The sequence below is a fragment of the Mytilus trossulus genome, chromosome 11, assembly GCF_036588685.1.
Source record: "Mytilus trossulus isolate FHL-02 chromosome 11, PNRI_Mtr1.1.1.hap1, whole genome shotgun sequence".
NCBI lineage: Eukaryota > Metazoa > Mollusca > Bivalvia > Mytilida > Mytilidae > Mytilus > Mytilus trossulus.
Window position 1 is genome coordinate 9,755,750 of NC_086383.1, and position 22,555 is coordinate 9,778,304.

The 22,555-nt window shown below is 31.4% G+C and overlaps 1 protein-coding gene across 6 annotated transcripts in view; it reads right to left on the bottom strand.

The window, feature by feature from the left end:
* Positions 1-9,075: 9,075 nt before the first annotated feature.
* Positions 9,076-22,555, bottom strand: part of LOC134690720 (kinesin-like protein KIF13B) — a 111,015-nt gene continuing 97,535 nt past the window's right edge. For all 6 annotated transcript variants that reach the window (XM_063550748.1, XM_063550747.1, XM_063550750.1 and 3 more), the window contains 4 exons: positions 17,096-17,217; positions 15,630-16,608; positions 14,478-14,690; positions 9,076-13,838 (listed from right to left, as the gene is read on the bottom strand). In XM_063550748.1, the coding sequence (XP_063406818.1) occupies positions 13,594-13,838; positions 14,478-14,690; positions 15,630-16,608; positions 17,096-17,217 (1,559 nt within the window). In that variant the 3' untranslated portion in view covers positions 9,076-13,593. The remainder of the gene's footprint in view (positions 13,839-14,477; positions 14,691-15,629; positions 16,609-17,095; positions 17,218-22,555) is intronic.

Here is a 22,555-nt window from a genome sequence, read left to right on the forward strand (position 1 = left end):
GACCAATTTGAAAACAGGACCAAAAATGAAGAATCTACATACACAGTTAGATTTGGCATATCACAGAACCCCATTTATTCAATTTTTAATGAAATCAAACAAAGTTTAATTTTGGATCCCAATTTAGACCAACTTGAAAACTGGGCCAATAATCAAGAATCTAAGTACATTTTTAGATTCAGCATATCAAAGAACCCAACTGATTCATTTTTTGTCATTAAACTAAGTTTAATTTTGGACCCTTTGGACCTTAATGTAGACCAATTTGAAAACGGGACCAAAATTTAAGAATCTACATACACAGTTAGATTCGGCATATCAAAGAACCCCATTTATTCAATTTTGATGAAATCAAACAAAGTTTAATTTTGGACCCTTTGGGCCCCTTATTCTGTTGGGACCAAAACTCCCAAAATCAATACTAACCTTCCTTTTATGGTCATAAACCTTGTGTTTAAATTTCATAGATTTATATTTACTTATACTAATGTTATGGTGCGAAAACCAAGAAAAATGCTTATTTGGGTCCCTTTTTGGCCCCTAATTCTTAAACTGTTAGGACCTTAACTCCCAAAATCTATACCAACCTTCCTTTTGTGGTCATAAACATTGTGTTTAAATTTCATTGATTTCTATTTACTTAAACTAAAGTTATTGTGTGAAAACCAAGAATAATGCTTATTTGGGCCCTTTTTTTGGCCCCTAATTCCTAAACTGTTGAAACCAAAACTCCCAAAATCAATCCCAACCTTTCTTTTGTGGTCATAAACCTTGTGTCAAAATTTCATAGATTTCTATTAACTTAAACTAAAGTTATAGTGCGAAAACCAAGAAAATGCTTATTTGGGCCCTCTTTGGCCCCTAATTCCTAAAATGTTGGGACCAAAACTCCCAAAATCAATACCAACCTTCCTTTTGTGGTCATAAACCTTGTGTTAAAATTTCATAGATTTCTATTCACTTTTACTAAAGTTAGAGTGCGAAAACTAAAAGTATTCGGACGACGACGACGACGACGACGACGCAGACGACGACGACGACGCAGACGACGACGACGCAGACGACGACGCCAACGTGATAGCAATATACGACGAAAAAATTTTCAAATTTTGCGGTCATATAAAAACATAACACTGATCAACATGAGCAATGAACTGTAAAAAGTGAGGTCAAGGTCAAATAAAACCTGCGCGACTGACATGTAGATGATGAAATATTTTCATACACCAAATATAGTTGACCTATTGCATATAGTATTAGAAAAAAAGGCCAAAACTCAAAAACTTAACTTTGACCACTGAACCATGAAAATGAGGTCAAGGTCGTATGACACCTGCAAGGTAGACTTGTACACCTTACAACCATTCCATACACAAAATATAGAAGACCTATTGCATACAGTCTAAGAAAAACAGACCAAAACACAAAAACTTAACTATAACCACTGAACCATGAAAATGAGGTCAAGTTCAGATTACACCTGCCAGTTGGGCATGTACACCTTACAGTGCTTCCATACACCGAATATGCTAGACCTATTGCTTATAGTATCTCAGATATGGACTTGACCACCAAAACTTAACCTTGTTCACTGATTTATTGAATCGGGTCGAGGTCAAGTGAAAACTGTCTGACACACAAGAGGACCTTGCAAGGTACACACATACCAAATATTGTTATCCTATTACTTATAAAAAGAGAGAATTTAACATTACACAAATTTTTTTTTTTTTTTCAAGTAGTCACTGAACCATGAAAATGAGGTCAAGGATATTGGATATGTGACTGACGGAAACTTCGTAACATGAGGCATCCATATACAAAGTATGAAGCATCCACGTCTCCCACCTTCTAAAATATAAAGCTTTTAAGAAGTGAGCCGCCACCGCCGCCACCCCCGGATCACCATCCCTATGTAGAGCTTTCTGCGACAAAAGTCGCAGGCTTGACAAAAACCAGATCTTACTTTCTTGCTACTTACAATTTTCTTTATCTATAATAATAATGACGAGGAAAATATTTTGTAAAAATTTACAAAAATTTACCAAATTAATGAAAATTGTTAAAAATTTACTATAAAGGGCAATGATTCCTTAATTGGTCAACTGACAATGTTGGTCCTGTTGACTTATTTGTAGATCTTACTTTGCTAAACATTATTGCTGTTTACAGTTTATCTTTAATATAATAGTATTGGAAATTATAATCAAAAACCCAGGATAGTTTAAGAAAGTTATTAGAATTTAAAAAACTTTAATCACAGAGTGAATGTAATATTTCCTGGCAAAAAAACTAAGTCCATTTATAAGTTGAAGGCCGTACTTTAACCTATAATGGTTTACTTTTTAAATTGTTACTTGGATGGAGAGTTGTCTCATTGGCACTCACACCACATCTTCCTATATCAAAATACAGAAAAAATTTAATTTTATGTGTACAAAATTTACTTCTGGATAATATCTTATGATCATAAACAAGCTTCTGGCCAAGTTTGGTAGAAATCCAGGATAGTTTAAGAAAGTTATCAAAATTTCAAAAACTTTAAACACAGAGTGAATATTTGTAGACGCCGCCACCGAAAACGACGACGGAATGTAGGATCGCTTAGTCCCCCTGTTTCGACTAAAGTCAAAGGCTTGACAAAAATCACCAATTGGGGGTGGGGGGCAGCAACCCAATAACCAGTTGTCCTATTCATCCGAATATTTAAGGGCAGATAGATATTGACTTGATAAACAATTTAACAATTGTGAGATTTGCTCTAAATGCTTTGGTTTAAGAGTTATGAGCCAAAATCTACATTTTACCCCTATGCTCTATTTCAAGCCATGGTGGCCATCTTGGTTGGTTGGCTGGGTCACCACACACATTTTAATCAAAGAGCAGAATGCTCTGAGGGATACGATTGCCATAGTTTTCATTGACACATGTATAGCAGTTCTGCCAAATTTTCATTAAACGAATGCATGAGATTTGGCCAAAATTGAAAAGATCAAAGAGGAAAAAAATAGATCCAAGAATACTGCTGCAAAAAAGCATGAACATGCGGGAGTCTCAAGCATTTTTGGCCGGTAACCCTGGTACAGCTGGATAGTATTATTCTCTAAACTAATTCAACTGCACATGCAAAATGTAACAATCTGAATAGTCACTCAACTTAAAGAATAGCCAATCCCCGTTACAAGTGTATGAGCCATGTACTTATTGTGTTTTATCGAATTATAGTTATCCTGTACCATTGTAAACTCGTACCACTAAAAAAACTTGTACCAATGCAAACTCGTACCATTGCTAACTCGTACCATTGACTTATTTAAATGCATTCAAATGGTGTAAGGTTCTCCTAAACTGGTCCGCCGTTCTATATATATATATATAGCTTCGCACCGAAGGTCAGTGTAGCGATAAGTGAACACAAAACTGGCCCTGAAAGCAGCCGTTGTGAAGTAAAGAAAACAACAAAAATAGTCAAAAAGTAAAATCAACTCACCAAAACCAAGATGGCGGCCTCCATTCGGCGTCCTTTGCTACCCGTTCCTGACCCACGGCACAAAATATTTAAATGCTCACCAATCGTCTTCGGGCACCGAGCCGACCGTGCGAGGGCTGAAAAGCCAGTCAAGGTCGTTAAACACTTCCATATATATTAGGAGAACCCCATTTTTTACTCCTTAATTATTGAAGTTCCTTTGGGTCAGAGGGCATGACTCCTTTCCGTACACACTCCTCTGTTTACATTGAGATCGTTCTTAATATAATACGACGTTTACCGGCATTAACGAGTTAATTCTTCTTGACGAAATACTTCGAAAAGGGAGACAACTCGAAACGATAACATGGAAGATTCCATTTCTGCTGAAGGGGTGTTATAGGTAATTTTTACGATGAAACATTTATTTTAATTTAAATTATGCATGTGATTTAAAATTATGCAACAACAATAGCCCTCCATATGCAGACAGACATAGAAAGAATCCAATGAGTTTCAAATTTATCAATGAAGCGGGGAATCACTCAATCTGATACCCATTGAAATAAGGAAAACTACACGCATGTGGAGTCTCACTAATTAGCGACAAAAAGCGTCAAGAAGCGACAAGAAGAAAAAAAATTAGTGACAAAAAGCAACAAGAAGCTATTAGCGACAAGAATACATTTTGTTATCACATACATCAAAATAATTTTTCAGGATTATATTGAAAGATGAAGAAATAAAAAAAAAATCGATGAAGAGATTGTTTACTTTTTATTATCATATTGATAGATGAAGAAATTAAACATGTGTAAGAGCAAAGGAAATGTAAACGCTATAAAATGAAAATAAAAACAAAGATTTGTCACCTTCCTTTTGAAGGATTTAATAAAACAAAAACATGAAATATTTTTTGCTTCCTAACTGTACAAATAATTTCCTGATAGGAACAACATTAGCTGTGGCTTCACCCTAAGGTAATACACAATTAAGAGCATCAAATGAGATTAACTAGGTGCGTGTCCTTTGTTTTATTGCTACAATAACATCGATTAACACCTTCATCAATTACACGCACCAGAATATACAATTATTGTACCAAATAGTGAACACCTGTTGAAAACTCAAGATTGTCATCAGTTTCCTTAAATCTTCAATCTATATGCATAAACATGATAAATATCGTTAAATGAGACAATACACTAAATAAAATGATGAAAAATATTCAATTATGTTTTCCTCTTGTTTGATTTCAGTTCTTAATTTGTATTTCACAATTTGTGTATGAATTTTCTGGACAATTATGCACAAATAATGCATTTTGCAAGTTAATTATATATTGTACAAAAATGGTTTTAAAAACAAATAAAAAGACAAAATATACTTCCTGTGATACCTTATAAAATATCATGTAAATAAATGTAGCAACTGAATTAGATTTACAAGTTTCATTTTTTTCCCTATCAAAATTAACTTTCCTGTCGTTGAAATTGATTTCTTTTGCATATTTTTTTCAATATTTATTTCGAATAAGTAATTTAAATAAAAAAATGTTTTCTTGTCGCTAAATAGTTTCTTGTTGCTAATATTATTCTTCTTGTCGCTTCTTGACGCTTTTTGTCTCTAATTAGTGAGACCACGCATGGGCATTAATACCTAAACAAACCGCGACTTGCGATTTGGAACAAGAACGTTTATTAAATGATATGATGAATGGTTCTCCATTTCTTTATGAGAGTACAGTATCAAATATCAGTTCCATAACGGTAAAATATAGAAATACTCCACTTCAGTTCTTGTGACAGAAATAGAATTATCGATCGGCTTTCTGAGAACTCTCGCAAGTTATCAAAATTTGGGAATTCCCTCTGACGTGTTTCTAAATTTATAAAAACACTAAATATAAATACTGTTTAATTCTGATTTTCCGTATTGTTAAGAACACGCATATAAGTCAAGGAAAATATCACACATGAAGATTATGAGTAAAACATTACAGGAAAGTTGTTTATGTTCAATTGTTTTGCTTGTTTTTACCTTTTAAAGCAAGACAATCATAAGAATCTGAGATGTTGCTGAATGTTTAGAATAAAACGAATGACGTGAGGGAGTGTATCATAGGGTCAACGGTAAAAGCCTACAGATTGCTTGACAGCAATCGTATCCCAAAAACTAGATACCCTAATATTAATGATTGTGAGCTAAAATACTGAATGACCTATCTCCATGATTCTGATAATAATGATGGAAATCCAGTGATTTTCTGGTAAATTATTAAAATATACACTGTATTTTAAAGAAACAACAGTAACATGATAAGGTGGAACATCTTGCATGATTTATTAATGATAGGATTTATGTTGAAAGTTTTTGATATGAGATATTATCGCTATTTTGTGCATTTTTCTTTTGATCTTTTTTTGTGATAATTTTTCTATCATGCTTCTCGCTTGAGATGGAAAATTATCACTAGAAACTAAGGAGGCCACGTGGCGTTGCTAACGAAATTGACAATTTCGTCATAGGTAAAATAGCGATAAATAGATTATCATTGGTCATCTCAACTCGATTGCTTTTCTCACTTTCGATGTTCCAGCTCAAGCGAGAAAATCAATCTCGTTGAGATGATCAATGATAATCTATAATTATCACATAAACTTGACTCTGAATATATAGATTCTATACACAAAATAAATTGGCTATTTTGATTTAAATTTTGTGCCTGAGAAATAGACCAAACAACAAAAACTAAACCTTATTCAATGAACCATGAAAACGAGGTCAGGTCAGATGAAACCTGACAGTCAGACATGTACACATTACACACTTTTCAAGCAATCACTGAACCATGAAAATGAATAGAATGTATCACAAGTTAGTGTAGTTGACATTTCTTTTTTTCACAGTAACTTAAAACATGTATTGCATTATAATAAAAGTATGAAGCTTGGTTTGTATTTGCATTTGAAGTTAAGGATGAGAAATTTGTAAGATAAGAATTGAATTCAGTTCTAACCACCATCAAACACCTTCAGAGAATGAAATTTTTTGCATATTTTGAAAATTATCCATACGATTCCTTTAACTATATTCTCTAATTTCAACTCTTTGATCTTAATGAAATTAAAATACTTAGCATAACCAAACTAGAAACTCTGTTATCAAAATAATGTAATATTTGTTTCGGTGAAAATAATATTACAGAATTTTTCTTGGATTTGGAACAAATTCCTTAGGCAAAGTTGATTGTAGATAGATTTGTCCATTATGTTCAGGTCGTTTTTGGTCATATAGCTCTTTAACTGTTTCAGTTCTCACTTACAATGGTCATTTAATTAAATATTTAATTTTGTGCATTCCTGATAAAGGTCAATCCAGAAAAGCGCACTGGATGCATGAAATTTATAAAGTGTTGTTTTCATTTCATAACATGTACCAAGTTGATTGTAGATAGATTTGTCCATTATGTTCAGGTCGTTTTTGGTCATATAGCTCTTTAACTGTTTCAGTTCTCACTTACAATGGTCATTTAATTAAATATTTAATTTTGTGCATTCCTGATAAAGGTCAATCCAGAAAAACGCACTGGATGCATGAAATTTATAAAGTGTTGTTTTCATTTCATAACATGTACCAATTATAACTAGAGGCTCTCAAGAGCCTGTGTCGCTCACCTGTTACTGTATTTACTGATGTCAGTCATCTTGGTTGGTAGGTGGGGTCATTAGACACTTTTTTTAAATAGATACCATAGTGATGATTGTGGCCCGTTTAGTTTAATATGGCCCATAGTTTTAGAAAAGAAGATTTTTGTACAAGTTACAAAAATGACGAAAATTTGTTCAAAATTGACTATAAAGGGCAATAACTCCTTAAGGGGTACTCTTACAATTTTTATCATGGTGACTTATTTGTAGATCCTACTTTGCTGAACAAAATTGCTGTTTACAGTTTATCTCTATCTATAATAGTATTCAAGATAATAACCAAAAACTGCAAAATTTCCTTAAAATTACCAATTTTAGGGCAGCAACCCAATAACGAGTTGTCAGATTCATCTGAAAATTTGTGAGGGGATAGATCTTATTCTGATGGACATTTAAATGTTCAAAGATTTGCCCTAAATGTCTTAGTTTTAAAGATATAAATCAAAAACTGCATTTTACCACTATGTTCTAATTTTAGCCATGTCAGCCATTTTGTTTGGAAGGCAGTGTCATCGGACACATTTTTCAAACTATATACCACAATGATAATTATCGCCAGGTTTGGTTTAATTTGGCCATGTAGTTTCAGAGAAGAAGATTTTTGTACAAGTTACAAAAACTGACGAAAATTTGTTAAAAATTGACTATAAAGGGCAATAACTCCTTAAGGGGTTGACTGACAATTTTGATCATGTTGACTTATTTGTAGGTTTTACTTTGCTGAACATTATTGCTGTTTACAGTTTATCTCTATCTATAATAGTATTCAAGATAATAACCAAAAACTGCAAAATTTCCTTAAAATAACCAATTCAGGGGCAGCAACCTAACAACGGGTTGTCCGATTCATCTGAAAATTCTAGGGCAGATAGATCTTGACCTGATTAACAATTTTACCCCTGTCAGATTTGCTCTAAATGTTTTGGTTTTAAAGATATAAGCCAAAATATACATTTTACCCCTGTGTTCTATTTTTAGCCATGGCGGCCATCTTGGTTGGATGGCCAGGTCACCGGACACATTTTTTAAACTAGATACCCCAAGGATGATTGTGGCCAAGTTTGGTAAAATTTGGCCCAGTAGTTTCAGAGGAGAAGATTTTTGTAAAAGTTTACGGACGACGGACGACGGACGACGGACGCAGGACGACGGACGCAGGACGACGGACGACGGACGCCAAGTGATGAGAAAAGCTCACTTGACCTTTCAGGTCAGGTGAGCTAAAAATATGAAGATGTGTAATGATAGCCAATTAGACAACTCTACACCAGGGACCAAATGACACAGAAACTAGCAATTATTATAGGTCACACTACAGCCTTCAACAATAAGCAAAGCCAATTACATTTACTCAGCTTTAAAAAGGCCCTGAATGACACATGTTAAACAATTCAAACAAGAAAACCAATTCAATTTATGTGTAAAATAAAGTAAAAAGACAAATGTAAAAATAAAAATATGTTACACAGCAACAAGCGACAACCCTTGATAAACTATGATGAAACAGGGTTTATGACTATGAGCACATTTACAAGTGGTCATCTTTACTATGCTAGAAATCATTCCATCAACACAACCTTCTGGAAGACCTGTATTTTGGGTTGGTGTTGCTATTGAAAAAGTGTAATCAAGTTCTGAACAATTTTTGCTTTGAAGAACAAATTAATTCAACATTGTTTACATCCTAATACATGTATTAATTTACAATACATTGTAAATATATCAGAACTTTTGAAACCCTTTTAAAAATATCAATGATTGATCTTATTTTTAGTAGCAAGGTTGGATTGTTTGTCGTCAAGGTTAAGGTAGACCTTTGAGTACTAAAATGAATACTTTTATGTACATATGTTGGTGTTTATGGATAATGGAAGAAAAAAAAGAACAACACATATATCTGATTCCATAAGTATTTTTTATTATGGCTTTTAAAGCAAATTTAAGAGTGTCCTCTAGTGAACAGACAATAAGTGATGATAACATGTATGTCACTTAACATATCACTTAACATAGTGACATAATCATGTGACATAGTATGGTCTGGCATAATGTGGTGACATAGATGACATACATCAATACAACAACATACGGTTCAATATTCTGCCAAGAAAATCAGTAAATTAAATTGGAGACTTGTAAATGCATGATTATTGGTCAAAATTTAATTTAAAGGATTTAGTTTTAACATTGGTTAGTTTCATTTTTTCTTATCTTGAAATAGACCTATTGATCTTAGGCCACATCATACCAGTTTTAATTTTTGTCTAAAACTTTTTGAAAAATAAATAGATATAGGGAGATTATTGGTTCAGTTGTGGAAAATTGTTATTATTTTTATTTTCATCTTTAATTCTACAAGTAGTGAAAAAATAAAATCATTTCAACCATACAAATTTTTGTTTTTAAGAGGGATTATTTCTTTGTATACACACCAATCCAAATTCTTTGTTTCTCATTGACATCAAAGACTGGTTAAAAAACCATTCTAATTGACTTGAGTAATTCCTTTTTTCTAATCACAAATCAATGTTTAAACTGTTTCAACAGCAAATATAAGGTTTGTATTGTAGTATTTCACAAAAAAACAAGGTCACATGAACTACACATCATATGACAAAGCAACCAGTCACATGACACAGGAACACATAGCAACCAGTCACATGACTTACAAATCACATGACACAGTAACACATAGCAACCACTAACAAAGACAATAACAGTAATACATATTTGATTAGTGTTAAATGAAATACATTGTGCTACGGCAGTGCAAAAGAATCACAAATTTAATGAATACTTAAAATGTTAACAAACAAGACAACCAACAAGTTAAATAAAAAGTAAAACTCATCTCTCTTTATGTTTCATTACAAAAACAAGAAGTGATATGATTGCTAATCAGAAAACTCTCCCTAAGACCAAATGACATTTAATTCAAGTTCATTTCATTTTAGAGGTAACTATTTTCATGCCCGTCTACAATAGAAAAGGGTTTCTGGTTTCTGGTCTGTCACTGTGTTTCTTTTCTAATTGTCTGTTCGTCTGTCCCATATCAGTTTTGTGGTTAGATTATTCAAGTCTGTCTTATCAAATGATTAGTCCTGTATCTTTGATGAGGTTTTTTAAAATGAAGTTCATGCTTTTTAATAATTTTTCACTTGCTATTTATCTGTTTTTTGCATTTTCTCAAAATGTTTAACCTGAATAAAGTCCCGTAGGTGGATACATCTGGTATATGGCTTGCAATTTTAACGATTAGGGAAAACATCATTAAACAGTGATGAATTTTACTTTTTATCTCCCTTGTTGACCTCAGAGTTATCTCCCATACCATGATCAACATATAACAGCTTTAACAATGTAAAGATGTGAATATACAAAGCAAAAAACAAATATATAACACAGAGCTTGCTTTTTACCACAACAAATATGTGCAGTGAAAATCTCAAAGTTGTCAACATCAATTAAAGCTTATTTTCCTCAGAATTTTTTCAATTGTTCCAAAAAATATGATCAATTTTAGAATAACTTTCAGAAAGTACATATTAATGAAGCTTTAAATCCGGTCCTCTTTAATTGGTATGTGATAATATTCTAATGAATTTAAGTTACAATCCAATATACTTTTTGATGCTTGTAGAATGTGAGATCATTGATAAATTTTTAATATATATTTATAGAATGTAGTTCTGCGAGATCTTGAGAACCTTCACTGCACTACACAACTGTTATTAAGTGTAAATTGCCCGATTTCATCCGACAAAAATTTATACGATTTAAACAATAAATATTTCTGTTTCTGATATACACAACAATAAAGTATCACATTTACATAAAAGATACAATTTATTTACAAAATAACAACAAAAAATTACAGGAATGTACAAATATGTCTAAATATGTCTGAGAAAAATCGAGAAAAATCTCAGTAACATTATGAAAAGTTCCAGTATAAATATTGCACAAAACAAGATACTGACACCTGTATTGACAGAGGCTGTTTGCCGAGGTTAATATGGTATCACCAGTATTATTATTATCTAGCTTATAAGTGAAATATTTGTTAAAATTATCAAAGATATACTTTAAGATTTTATTTCATAAATATGGTACATATTAGAAGCCTGGATAAACAAAAGTTTAACTTTCTCATTCTTATATTTTAGAATGTAAATAGCTAAATGTTGTAATGATTTAGTCTTTGAGAAATCTTACTTTGAATGTCTTGAAGGAAAAGATTTATGATTTAGGAATTTGGGAATTATTTCTTAAATGGTCTGGTGGAAAATAATTTGTAATAATTTAGGTTTTTAGGAATTCTTCCTTTAAATGATGCTATATGAATTCATATTAAATCATTTCATTGCCTTTTTCTGTAACCTTGCAGCACTTAATTTTTGGGGCATATCTTATTCTGTGGGGCATATCTTACACTAGGTGGTATGTTACAAACAACTTTCTCTAAATCAAGCATCAATAATTGTATAAAATTCTTGGTGTCGAAAATGAAATATTTACCAAGAAGTTTTAATCATATGTTAATATATCAGTTCACTTAATCATTTATAGAATTTATATAATAATTCTCATCCATCAAGCTTTCAACACGGTTAATATATTTCTCTTTTTCACTGGAAGACAATACTATATTTAGAACCTCATCATTAAAACTTTTAATCTTTGCCAAATTTTGCCTAGATAACTTGAGTGTAATTGGGTGCCATATGATATACTGTTATTTTTTTCAGACTAGATATTTTGGAACATTTTGGTTACCTCTTTTATGAAATAATGGCCAAATCAGAGAATGGCATGAACATTTGACATCATGATTGCTTTTGAACAATAAATCACTGAAAAACAAGCACTTCACAAATTGATTTAAAAAAAAGAAATAATCAACTCCTTGGAAAAAGTAGAAATCAACAGAATTATCTTTTTCATTTCGAACCTTCATAATATATAATTTCATGATAAATTTTCAGGTTATAAAAATAAAGTTGTATAGAGGAATGAATACTTAGGAAAAGTTATTTTTATTTGTTAGTATTTGTTAAACAAAACTTCTACCTAACGGACTTTGATCAGTCTTAGTAAAACACTCCTATAATATTACCTAAAATTCTAATTTTTGGCATTTTGACAATTTGAGCGATGACATTTTTATCAAGTTCTATAATACTTACTTTTGTTGAAAATTACTGATTTAAAATCTATGTTTTCAAAAATACATCTAGAATTTCTATTCTACAACTTGTATGTGATACCAGTAAAATCTAATTACACTTTCAAATTCTACATCTTTAAATACTGTTTGATCCAGGTACATCTACAGTTGACTATCAACTTCAGTCCCCACACAAAATAAGTCAAGCCTCAATATTTTTCAGCTGAACTTTAGTTTTGATCAGAAGGGTTCTAAAATTAGAAAAGTTTACGTCTATTTTCCTAATTTTTTCAAACATATTTTCTGTTTGAGCCAGTTTAATTTTGATCTGTATTTGAACATTAAAAAGTACATTTAGTTTTTTGATAAATTTCATGAACACCAAGTTTTGTGTACAAGCTTAAGATCTCATACAAGTTGGTTTTCTTTTAAACACAAGCTAAGTTCTATAAATGCCCTAGTTTTACCCATCAAGCTAATGTCTATAGATGCCCTAATTACACCTATACACTATAGGTCTACTTGATTAACAATTTATATGGAAGGAGATGTAGACAACATTTATGGCATCGATTTCTATCAGACTGCTAAAAATAAATCACAGAAGTTGTATCTAAAAATAGATATTAACTGATACTAGTTACTATAAATAGATATAAAATTCAGTCATATGACAAATACTGGAATGCACAGATCTTTCTATCATTTCAATTCGAGTTGATTGAAAATATTCACTGTCTGGGAAAATATCAATTCAAGTAACAAAATTTGTTTTCTCTTGGGTTAGACTTGTTTCTGGTTAGTTTATCCAAAAATAGTGATTGGTTGAAAAACAGGGATAAAATGATAAATATCACTTCGATGCTCCAATACTTCAAATATTATCTATTCATGGTCCCTTTTAATATTGATTATGTAAATTAAGCAGATACATCTCCTATGTAACAGTATACAACTAATGTTGGTGACTTTAGCAAGTTGACAAATAATTTAAATGTAATTGTTCCATAGTATGTCAAACTTTGATCTTTTCTTTTTTTAAAATACAACAACAGTAGATACATAACACAGGGCTGAGCCCGAAAACAATATCAGTGAAAATAAGTTGGTTTACAGCACTTTATAAATGTAAGTTTTATTGATACAATAATTGTCCTACCTCAAGTTAAAAATTTATAATAGTACAATTCTCATCTGTGCAAACTACCATAATTTGTCAAAAGACTGAAAATAAAAGCCTATTTTTCTCATAATTTCTTCTTAGCACTACTAGATGTTGTTCCTTTTATAAAGTTTCCAGAATTGCCTGTTTTGGTTTGGTTAGCAGGAGATCTGTTAACAATATTTCCAGCACGTTTGGAGTCGGTGCTCGCACGTTTACGACTTCCTCTTCGTTTCTTGTCGAGAATAAGTTTATCATGACGTACAAATATCCCATGTCTCGACCTGCACTTAAAGTAGGGAATACCATTCACAGACCCGTTATTTTTACCTGAAAAAAAAAGATATACATTAATATATTCTAATTTTTCAATGATATAATAGTTCTTCCTTAGATACTTGTTTGTCTGCTTTTTTTCCCTTTTTAGACATGGCTATGTAAGTTTGTTTTCTACTTGTGAGTTTGAATGTCCCTCTATCTGGTATCTTTAACCTCTCTTTTACACGAACACACAAAAAGGGGATCTGATTTAAAGACAGGCATTTGCTTAATGCAGTTGACTTGCATTGGAAATGATAAATTCAATTTGAAAAATTGAGATATACCTCATTTAACTGTATTGTATATTAAATTATGGTTGAATAAAAAGTCTTAAAATATATTTGTATTTTATAGAATGTATTAGACTAGTGAAAATTGTGTTTAAATTGCCATTCATCAAAATTAAGTTTACATATAAAAAAAAATAGTTTATCTGTCTCCGTTCATAGAGTTTCTGATTTTTTTGTGTACTGAAAGAGTTAAAGCTAAAGGTGTAGAAATACTCTTAAAATTGAAATAAGTTGTACACCTAAAAAAAAACACAACACATTTTTCAGAAGGCCTAGGGCATGTTCCATCCTTCATGATTCCTATGTCTAATTGGTTCTGTTATCTAATCAGTTACCATGGTAACTACTGAATACCTACCTTCTGGTAAATCTAATTCTACCCCGACCCAAGGTCCAGCAGCGAACTCTACTGGTCCCACAAATTGTACAACTCCAGTTTTCTGTGGCCCTTTGGATGGTGTGACAATCACACTTTCACCGATGGTAATCCACACTGGCACAGGTACTTCTGATAATCTATCTAAATCTGCCCGACTACCAAAGGAACAGGTGCTTAAGGAATCATCGTGTTCTATAAGATATAAACATAAAATGTAAGTTATAATTGATCATTCTGATCCCAGTGTCAAATAATTCCTTGAAAGTTGACTGCATAGCCTAACCATGCTAACAGTCCTGCAACTTAAAAATTGTAGATAAGTGTATTTTTGAGATATCTGAATTTTTTTCGGTTGCCAATTTTTTGTTGCTCTAATACATTTATATTTCTGTTTTTCAAAATATGAATTTCAAGCAGGAACACATTTACAGTTGTTGCATGCCCGTCAGTAAACAAAGAATTTTGCTCAAACCAGAGCTAAGCAGTTTCAAACCTGCAATTAGTGATTGAGTTTTTGATCTGTGGAATGCCTTACTATGACTTTCCAGATAAAAATCGGTAATAAATGCTCTCTTTATTGTCTTTTTGTTCAAGTTGTTTTTTCCTGTGCATATTCTGATTTTGTCTTATGAATAGATACTCCATATCCTTGCTTTTGTATTACTTTAGGAAAAATTGATCTGGACCATAACACTTTTTGCAAAGGGCATGGCTTCAAAATCTGTGCATATTAACTAAGGCTAAAAGCAGCTTTTAAAAGGATGAATTTTCAGATAAACACAAATAAATTTGTTACATATTATGTACATCATGAATCATTTTAAACACACAAATTTTATCCAAAACATATCCTCGATTCTCCCAAATGCAGACCAAGAACAATCACAATCAGGCCCATCTTTATCATTTAAATCGTATAACATTGTCTGAACATGTCTGATATGGACTATGTTGTCCCTATTTTTATGAAAAAAATAATATACTTCACTGAGTGTAGCCTGATACAACCAGAGGTTAAACCCTGACCAGTTGGAGCAAGTTTGGACACATTATATTCAAGCTTGATTTGTACTGCCAAAAAAATGTTTGTGGCTGTATAAAAATTTCTCAATATAACCTTATAATACTAACCAATATCTTCTTCATCAGACATATGTAACTGTAGACTATTTCTTTTCATACTCTCCTCTATAACACTTTGATCTACCGGCAGTACACAAGATAAAGGTCGCTGTGGACGTTTAATCACACCCTTCGTCTTTTCCAAAGTACTAGGAGGTGTGAAGCTCTTGTTAGAAAGTAATTTTTCAGTAGTTCTATTTTTAGCAGATTTTTCATCATTTTCTTCTGCAATAAACAATTCAATTTCTGAGCCATTATTTTTATCTTCCTGAATGTCTTCCTCTTCTTCATCAAAACCTAATTTTTCTAGTTCTTCCATGGCAGTTTCACTGTAAGGATCTACTGTTTCAACAGTTTTACTTCCTATTGCACGAGCACCCTTTAGATTTGATTCCGTGTTGGATTCAGCACCCTTTGAGGTTTCCGTAGAACTAGTGTCCATGTTATAACTCTCCGCGTTCTCTACAGTCTCTAACTTCTCTTGTGATAAAACAGTTTTATTTGAATCTGAATCAGAAGCTTCCATTACATTAGTACTATTACATTCAGTTAAACGTTCATCTGACTCTGAATGACAAACATCAGAAACACCTTGTTGATCTTCATCACTTTCACTACTTTGTTCAATACTGCCTTTCTGACTCCCTCTAGAGTCTTTATGGCCTTCATTGTTATCTTCCATACTTCTTAAACTTAACGAATCTTCTGATGACAAAGTCAACATGGAAACTGCCTGTGACCCGTAACCACTGGAAACTAAACTCGGAGTGAAATTCTTCCCTTGTATCTCAGCTAAACTGTCATTTGTAGAAGAATGGGGGATTTCCTCAGCTGTTGAATTCATTGGATTTTCTTCAGGTTGGGGCTGTTGACTTTGATATGATTCAAAGTCTTGAAAATCATCAGAGCTTACACTATTAGGCTCAGGTTCTATGACAGATTGGAACTTTCTCCTTTGGATGTCAGCAATGTCAGCTTCATCAAATTCCTACAAAAGGTAAGTATGCGTGTATATATAAATAATTTTGGGACCCTTTATTGCTTACTGTTCGGTGTGAGCCAAGGCTCCATGTTTTAAGACATACTTTGACCTATAACAGTTTACTCTTATAAATTGTGACTTGGATGGAAGGTTGTCTTATTGGCACTCATACCACATCTTCTTTAAATCTAATGTAATTTGATACCATACATATTAAACTCAGTTTGGTAGATGTTAATATTTTTGTTTCCAGCTGTAGCCAAAAGCAAAATAACATAAATATATTTTGATTTCCAAGAAAAATTTAAAATGGAAAGTCCCTTATCAAAATGGAATGGCAAATCAAAAGCTTATACATTTGCATTTTCTACATAATGATTGAATTGCTTCCTCTCAATATGTACAAACTGATGTGTTTTCAAGTTGATGAGACAAAAAATAGACAAGATGGCCCGTTTATCGTGGGTTTTCAAACTTTTTGTTATATTCCTACCTCATCAGAATCTTCTCTCTTCAGCAATGGTTTAGATTCTCTTTGTTGTTGTTCTTCTACTAAAGTTGACATTGGTTTGACCTTTGACCCCATGGGACTAAGTAAAGATTTAGGTGAAGCAGCTGTAATATAAAGTTTGTTGTGATTTCAAGCCTAAAGATAAAATTTACATAGTTGTTACACTTCGCTTATTTCAACAATTTAGATAACATTTATTCCAAAGAAAAGAATGCAGGGAAGTTTGCATATAAAGGTCACCCGCTGGAAAAGTGAGAATTGGCCTAAATTGGGCTAATAACTATATAATAGAGATGACTTTTGACTTGAGGTTCTAAACCCAAGGTATTACTATATATACACCCTTGTAGATCACATGATATCAACCCCAGTTTTTGGTGGGGTTCATGTTGCTCAGTCATTTCTGTTTATGTTGTGTTTATTGCACTATTGTTTTTTTTTTCTTTCTTTTTTAGCCATAGCTGTCTTGTATAGCAACACATGCATAGGGTGATATGATATAAAAACAGTTTTTAGTTTCATTGAACTTCATAAAAGGTTTGACTGTACATTCGTAAATGTATTTCACATCTTTTTAAAACTTTGCTTGATTTGTTGTTTTTCTCTCCCCTGTTGCTATCTTGTTGTGTAAAAAAAAAACTAGATGAATCTATTACCATATTTAATATGAGATATGTTAAATATAAATTCAAATTCTTTTAAAAAAGACCAAATGATTGCTTTTGTCACAACACTAAAAAATTATTCAAATCAGATCTTTCATGTCCTTTATGAATTGTGTATTTTGGTATTCAGTCATTCCAATAATTGTAATCAAATCAGTCTTTAAAGATAAGTCTACAGTTCAATAAATATTAGATTGTCTTAATATTAACATGGCTGCTCATGTCATGCTTATATAAAAATAAAAGTGAACACATGTTCCTTGCAAAACATATGCTTTTGTGATGCTTGTATGTTTGTGAACTGTTCTTTGAATAAAAGGTTTTCAAATGCTTATTGTTGATGCATTGTAAATGTAAATGCATGCATCAAAATGACATAAATAACATAAGTGTTGTGTCAGTCATGAACTATTTCAAACATTCAATTATGTGTTCATTATTATTCCTTATAAATACTTCATGCAGATATAAAAAATTGATGTAAAATCTTCAATCACTCTGTATATATAAAATGGGACTAGATCACCATACACTAGTAACCAGAATTTAACTTGATCGGACAAAAACGTGTTAACGCTGTTTAAATGAAATTAATCGTCATTTGATAAAGATTGACAAAAATTAAAAATAATTTTTAATTTATTTCAATGCATATCAAATCATTTTAATGCCAGTCAAATAGCTTCGCTTGCGGTCGTTCAATTTAATTCAAGTTGGCGGTAAGTTACGTCAAACAAATAGGCCACGCCCCCGTTAAACTATTTCAAACTGGTATCAATTCGTTTAAAACCTTGTTGCGACCCGAGCTTTTAACAGGTAAATCACTCAAGCAAAACAACATCGATGTATCTTTCGTTTATTTGTTTCAAACTTTATCGACTTATATATATAAATGCGTGTATTCCTATTAAAGTAATATACTTCACAATTTAAACAAATGAATGATCAATACACGTAACATATAAGGAATTTAAATAAAAACAATAAAATATTGGTGCACGGTTTAAAAAATTCAAAACTTGTGAATCTGTTAAAAATAAAATAGTTAGATGTTTAACATATTTTTAATTTGCCCGAATGCAGTAGATCTTTATCTCACATATTCGTTTCAAAACTTGCTGAGTGCTATGAAAACTTGAGAATGTAAGTAACGTATGGTCCATTGCAATGACTTACAAACTTTAGGTATTCCTGTATATTTCCGTTTCTCTTTTTCTATCTTACTATAGTGTACTCGTTAATTAAATAAAGACACGGAAATTAAAGTATCTTACAAAAATTATTTATTTTTCACATAGTTTAAATCGATGTATCTTATAGTTTCGGTCAACAACAAATATTCCCTAGCTGTATATTGATATATGAAATAGCTTGTTATAAAAACAATGTTGTGTTAAATAATAAAATGAATGAACATAATGTTAACATTTGTTGAATTTAATAAACAGTTAAGTCTTGCACAACATTGCAAATAAAGGAACAGCTCAAAAAACGGGCGTTAATTGCGGACAAGCAGCACATTACGGTAATTGTGAATTGTGGTTCCGATTCTGTAAAGGAATTATTGTGCTGTCATTCACCGTGACGTACAAAAAGTCTTGCTATAAATAAAAATATATTCGGTATATATGAGATAAATTTTAGTCTTCGATAACGATGGGTTGGTTGATTTAAGTTTTACGACCTTGACTTGCTCTAAGTCGACATTCTCTTACGTCTAATTCATTTTATCTACGTTTAGGGCATATTATATAAGTCTACCTACCAAATTGAAATCAACATAAACATTATTAAAATAAACAAGAATGGAAAAGAAACAATTATGCACTGTTGCTCTGATATAATTTTTATTAACTATATTTTAGCGGTAATGTCCAAATTAAAAACTAATTGTCGTACAAAAAAATAATTTATCGAGGTGCTTTCGTTGAAGTTCGCGTTACATATCAAAATGAATGTCATTGGTCGGAACGTTTGCAAACTTTCAATCCAGGTGTTCTCATCGAGGTCCGCGTTCATTTTTCAATTCAATACACAATATTTCATCTAGGTGCTTTCGTTGAAGTTCGCGTTACATAGTAAAACGAATTTCATTGGTCGGAACATTTGCAAACTTTCAATCCAGGTGTTCTCATCGAGGTCCGCGTTCGTGCTTCAATTCAATACACAATAAGAAGTCCAATATGGTAAAAAAAAAGAATTTTAAACTGAAATTGAACAAAAAAGAAATAATAAAAAATATAGTCTATAATATGTAAATATTTATTTAAGAAAGCTAACAATAAGATGAAAGAAAAATATGTGATGCTTAAGAACATTAATCTGGGCCGTAACAGCCATATGTTGGAAATTTTAAAACAAAGTTGAAACAAAGGCTTGTCTTCATATCAAATTGTTTTCATGGCCAATTTCTTGCAAGAAGCAAACTCCCATTACTTCAGTGTCGCCCCTGCATGTTTTTGCGTGATCCATGCATGTTTCTGATTTACTTGTCTTTTGTTCATTTACTGTCCTACTGTATGGCTATAGTCTAAGTGTTAATTGTCATTTGAAATACTTTAAACTTGCTTATACTGGTTGGTTCCACGTGAATCTTATGATAATAGTTCATGCATAAATCACCGGAATTTGGTACACGTAAAATGCACGTAATTTTTAAAAATTACATTGTTAAAATAATATCTTTTTTCTAAAATTTAATTGAAACCTTCATATTTTTGCAAAGTTCAAGTGAAAATAACATGAAAAATTTCACGTGTGATTCATTTGAATTACTGAGTTTTTTACTCCATCATTTAAGGCAATGGTGGTGTCGTTGCTTCATCCATGCAGAAATAGAGTACTTTAAAAATATGATTCAGTAAAAAGTTTTATAATTGCTCGGTTTTTGATGGTTGTTTTACGGCGGTACGTCTAAACACTGCTAAGGACTCCTTTTTTTTTTTTTATTTTTATTTTTTTTATCCAACATATATAATATACAACAGTACAGTTATCAAACAATAAGTTCATATATATAAATGTAATATAATACAACCTATTAGAAAATGTATAGAACTTGAAAATAACATTTTGTTTGGATTTTATAATTGTATCTTATTAAAAAGGACATACAAAAAAAATATAGAGAATTAATAAATAAAAGAATTAAAAGATGATTAAAGAAAAAGAAAAAAAACAAAAGCAACAAAAAACAAAAAACAAAAAAACAATATAAAAAAAACGAAAATCATTTTGATGTCTGCTAATTTTTTCATAATTGCTAATCCACCAAATTATCCTGTAAAGCCTCTTGGTAAATGCACCAAGCTTGATTAAACTTTTCAAAACATTTATTTTTAACTGATATCTTCTTCTCCAAAATATAATGATGCTTTATTTTTTCAATCAATGCTGTTAAACTTAATTCTCCTTTAAAATATCGTGTATTATATATATATTGTTTAATCCAGAGAAAAATATTGTTTTGAGGGTCACCTTTGTACATTCGTGATAAATTTCCAAACAAAAAAATATCTTGTGTAAATGGTATACTAATACCGTTATGGAGAAACCACATTTCAGTTTGCTCAATAAATTGTTGTACATAATAACAATCCCACAGTATATGTTCAATTGATTCTAGTTCAGTCTTACAAAAAGTACAATATGGGTTTTGCACAATCCCAATTTTGTTTAAAAACGTATTTGTTGCCAGAATTTTATGATTAATTCTATACTGAAGCCATTGTAGCTTAGTATTTTTTGTAATAGCAAATGGTAGTTGAAAAATCTTTTTCCAGTTTTGATTTTCTAAAACTAAAATTGCTTCCCATCTTTTTACTCCTGTAGGAACAGTGTTGTTTTTGTTTAGCACCAAATACATATCTTTTGATCCCTTTTTGCTTTTGAGAATGGTCTTTATAACTGATGGTATGAAAGGAGATACTAATTTATAATCTCCCCTTTTAATTTTTTTGGAAGTCTTAGTTAGCATAGAAATTATGCTATTATATTTCATGATGTCTATATCCATCTGAAAACACTCCTGAAATTGATAAAAATTTAGAAAGGTACCATTCTCCCCCACAATATCATTTACATATAAAATACCCTTACTATGCCAGTCTTTGAAAAAAACTGGTTTGTTATCAATTTGGAATAGGTTATTCATCCAAATTGGACTGGAAAGAAAATATTCCCAGTCGTGCAAATTCATTTCTTTTTCAATTACCATTTGCCAAGCACCCAGTACATCTTTCCAAAATTTATTCTTAATACTTTGCTGTAGTTGCTTTACATAGCTATTACCACAACTAAATAATCTATCTTTATCAACATATGACAAAAATATATTTCGCCATTTACAATCATTTCTACAAATTCTTCTAATCCAAGTACATTTCAAAGCATTTATAAAAGCATGTAAATTAATCATTTTTAAGCCTCCATCACAATAATCTTTTTGTATTACATCTTTTTTCACTCTATGAACTGGTGAGTTCCAAATAAACTTGTACATCAGTTCATTTATCTGTTTAATAATATCTTCACTTGGATTAGGTAGTGACAATATTAAATGATTTAAAATTGGCAACATAAGTGTCTTTACAACAGTAATTCGACCAATAACAGTAATGTTACGTCTAGACCATTGTTTGACTAGTCTTTTTATTTTTACAATATTTTCATCATAATTGATTTTAACTAGTTTTTCTAAATCAACATCAAAATTAACACCCAATAATTTAAAGGATGTGCTTCCCCAAGTAAGATTTTGATTTGTACAAAGTGTCTC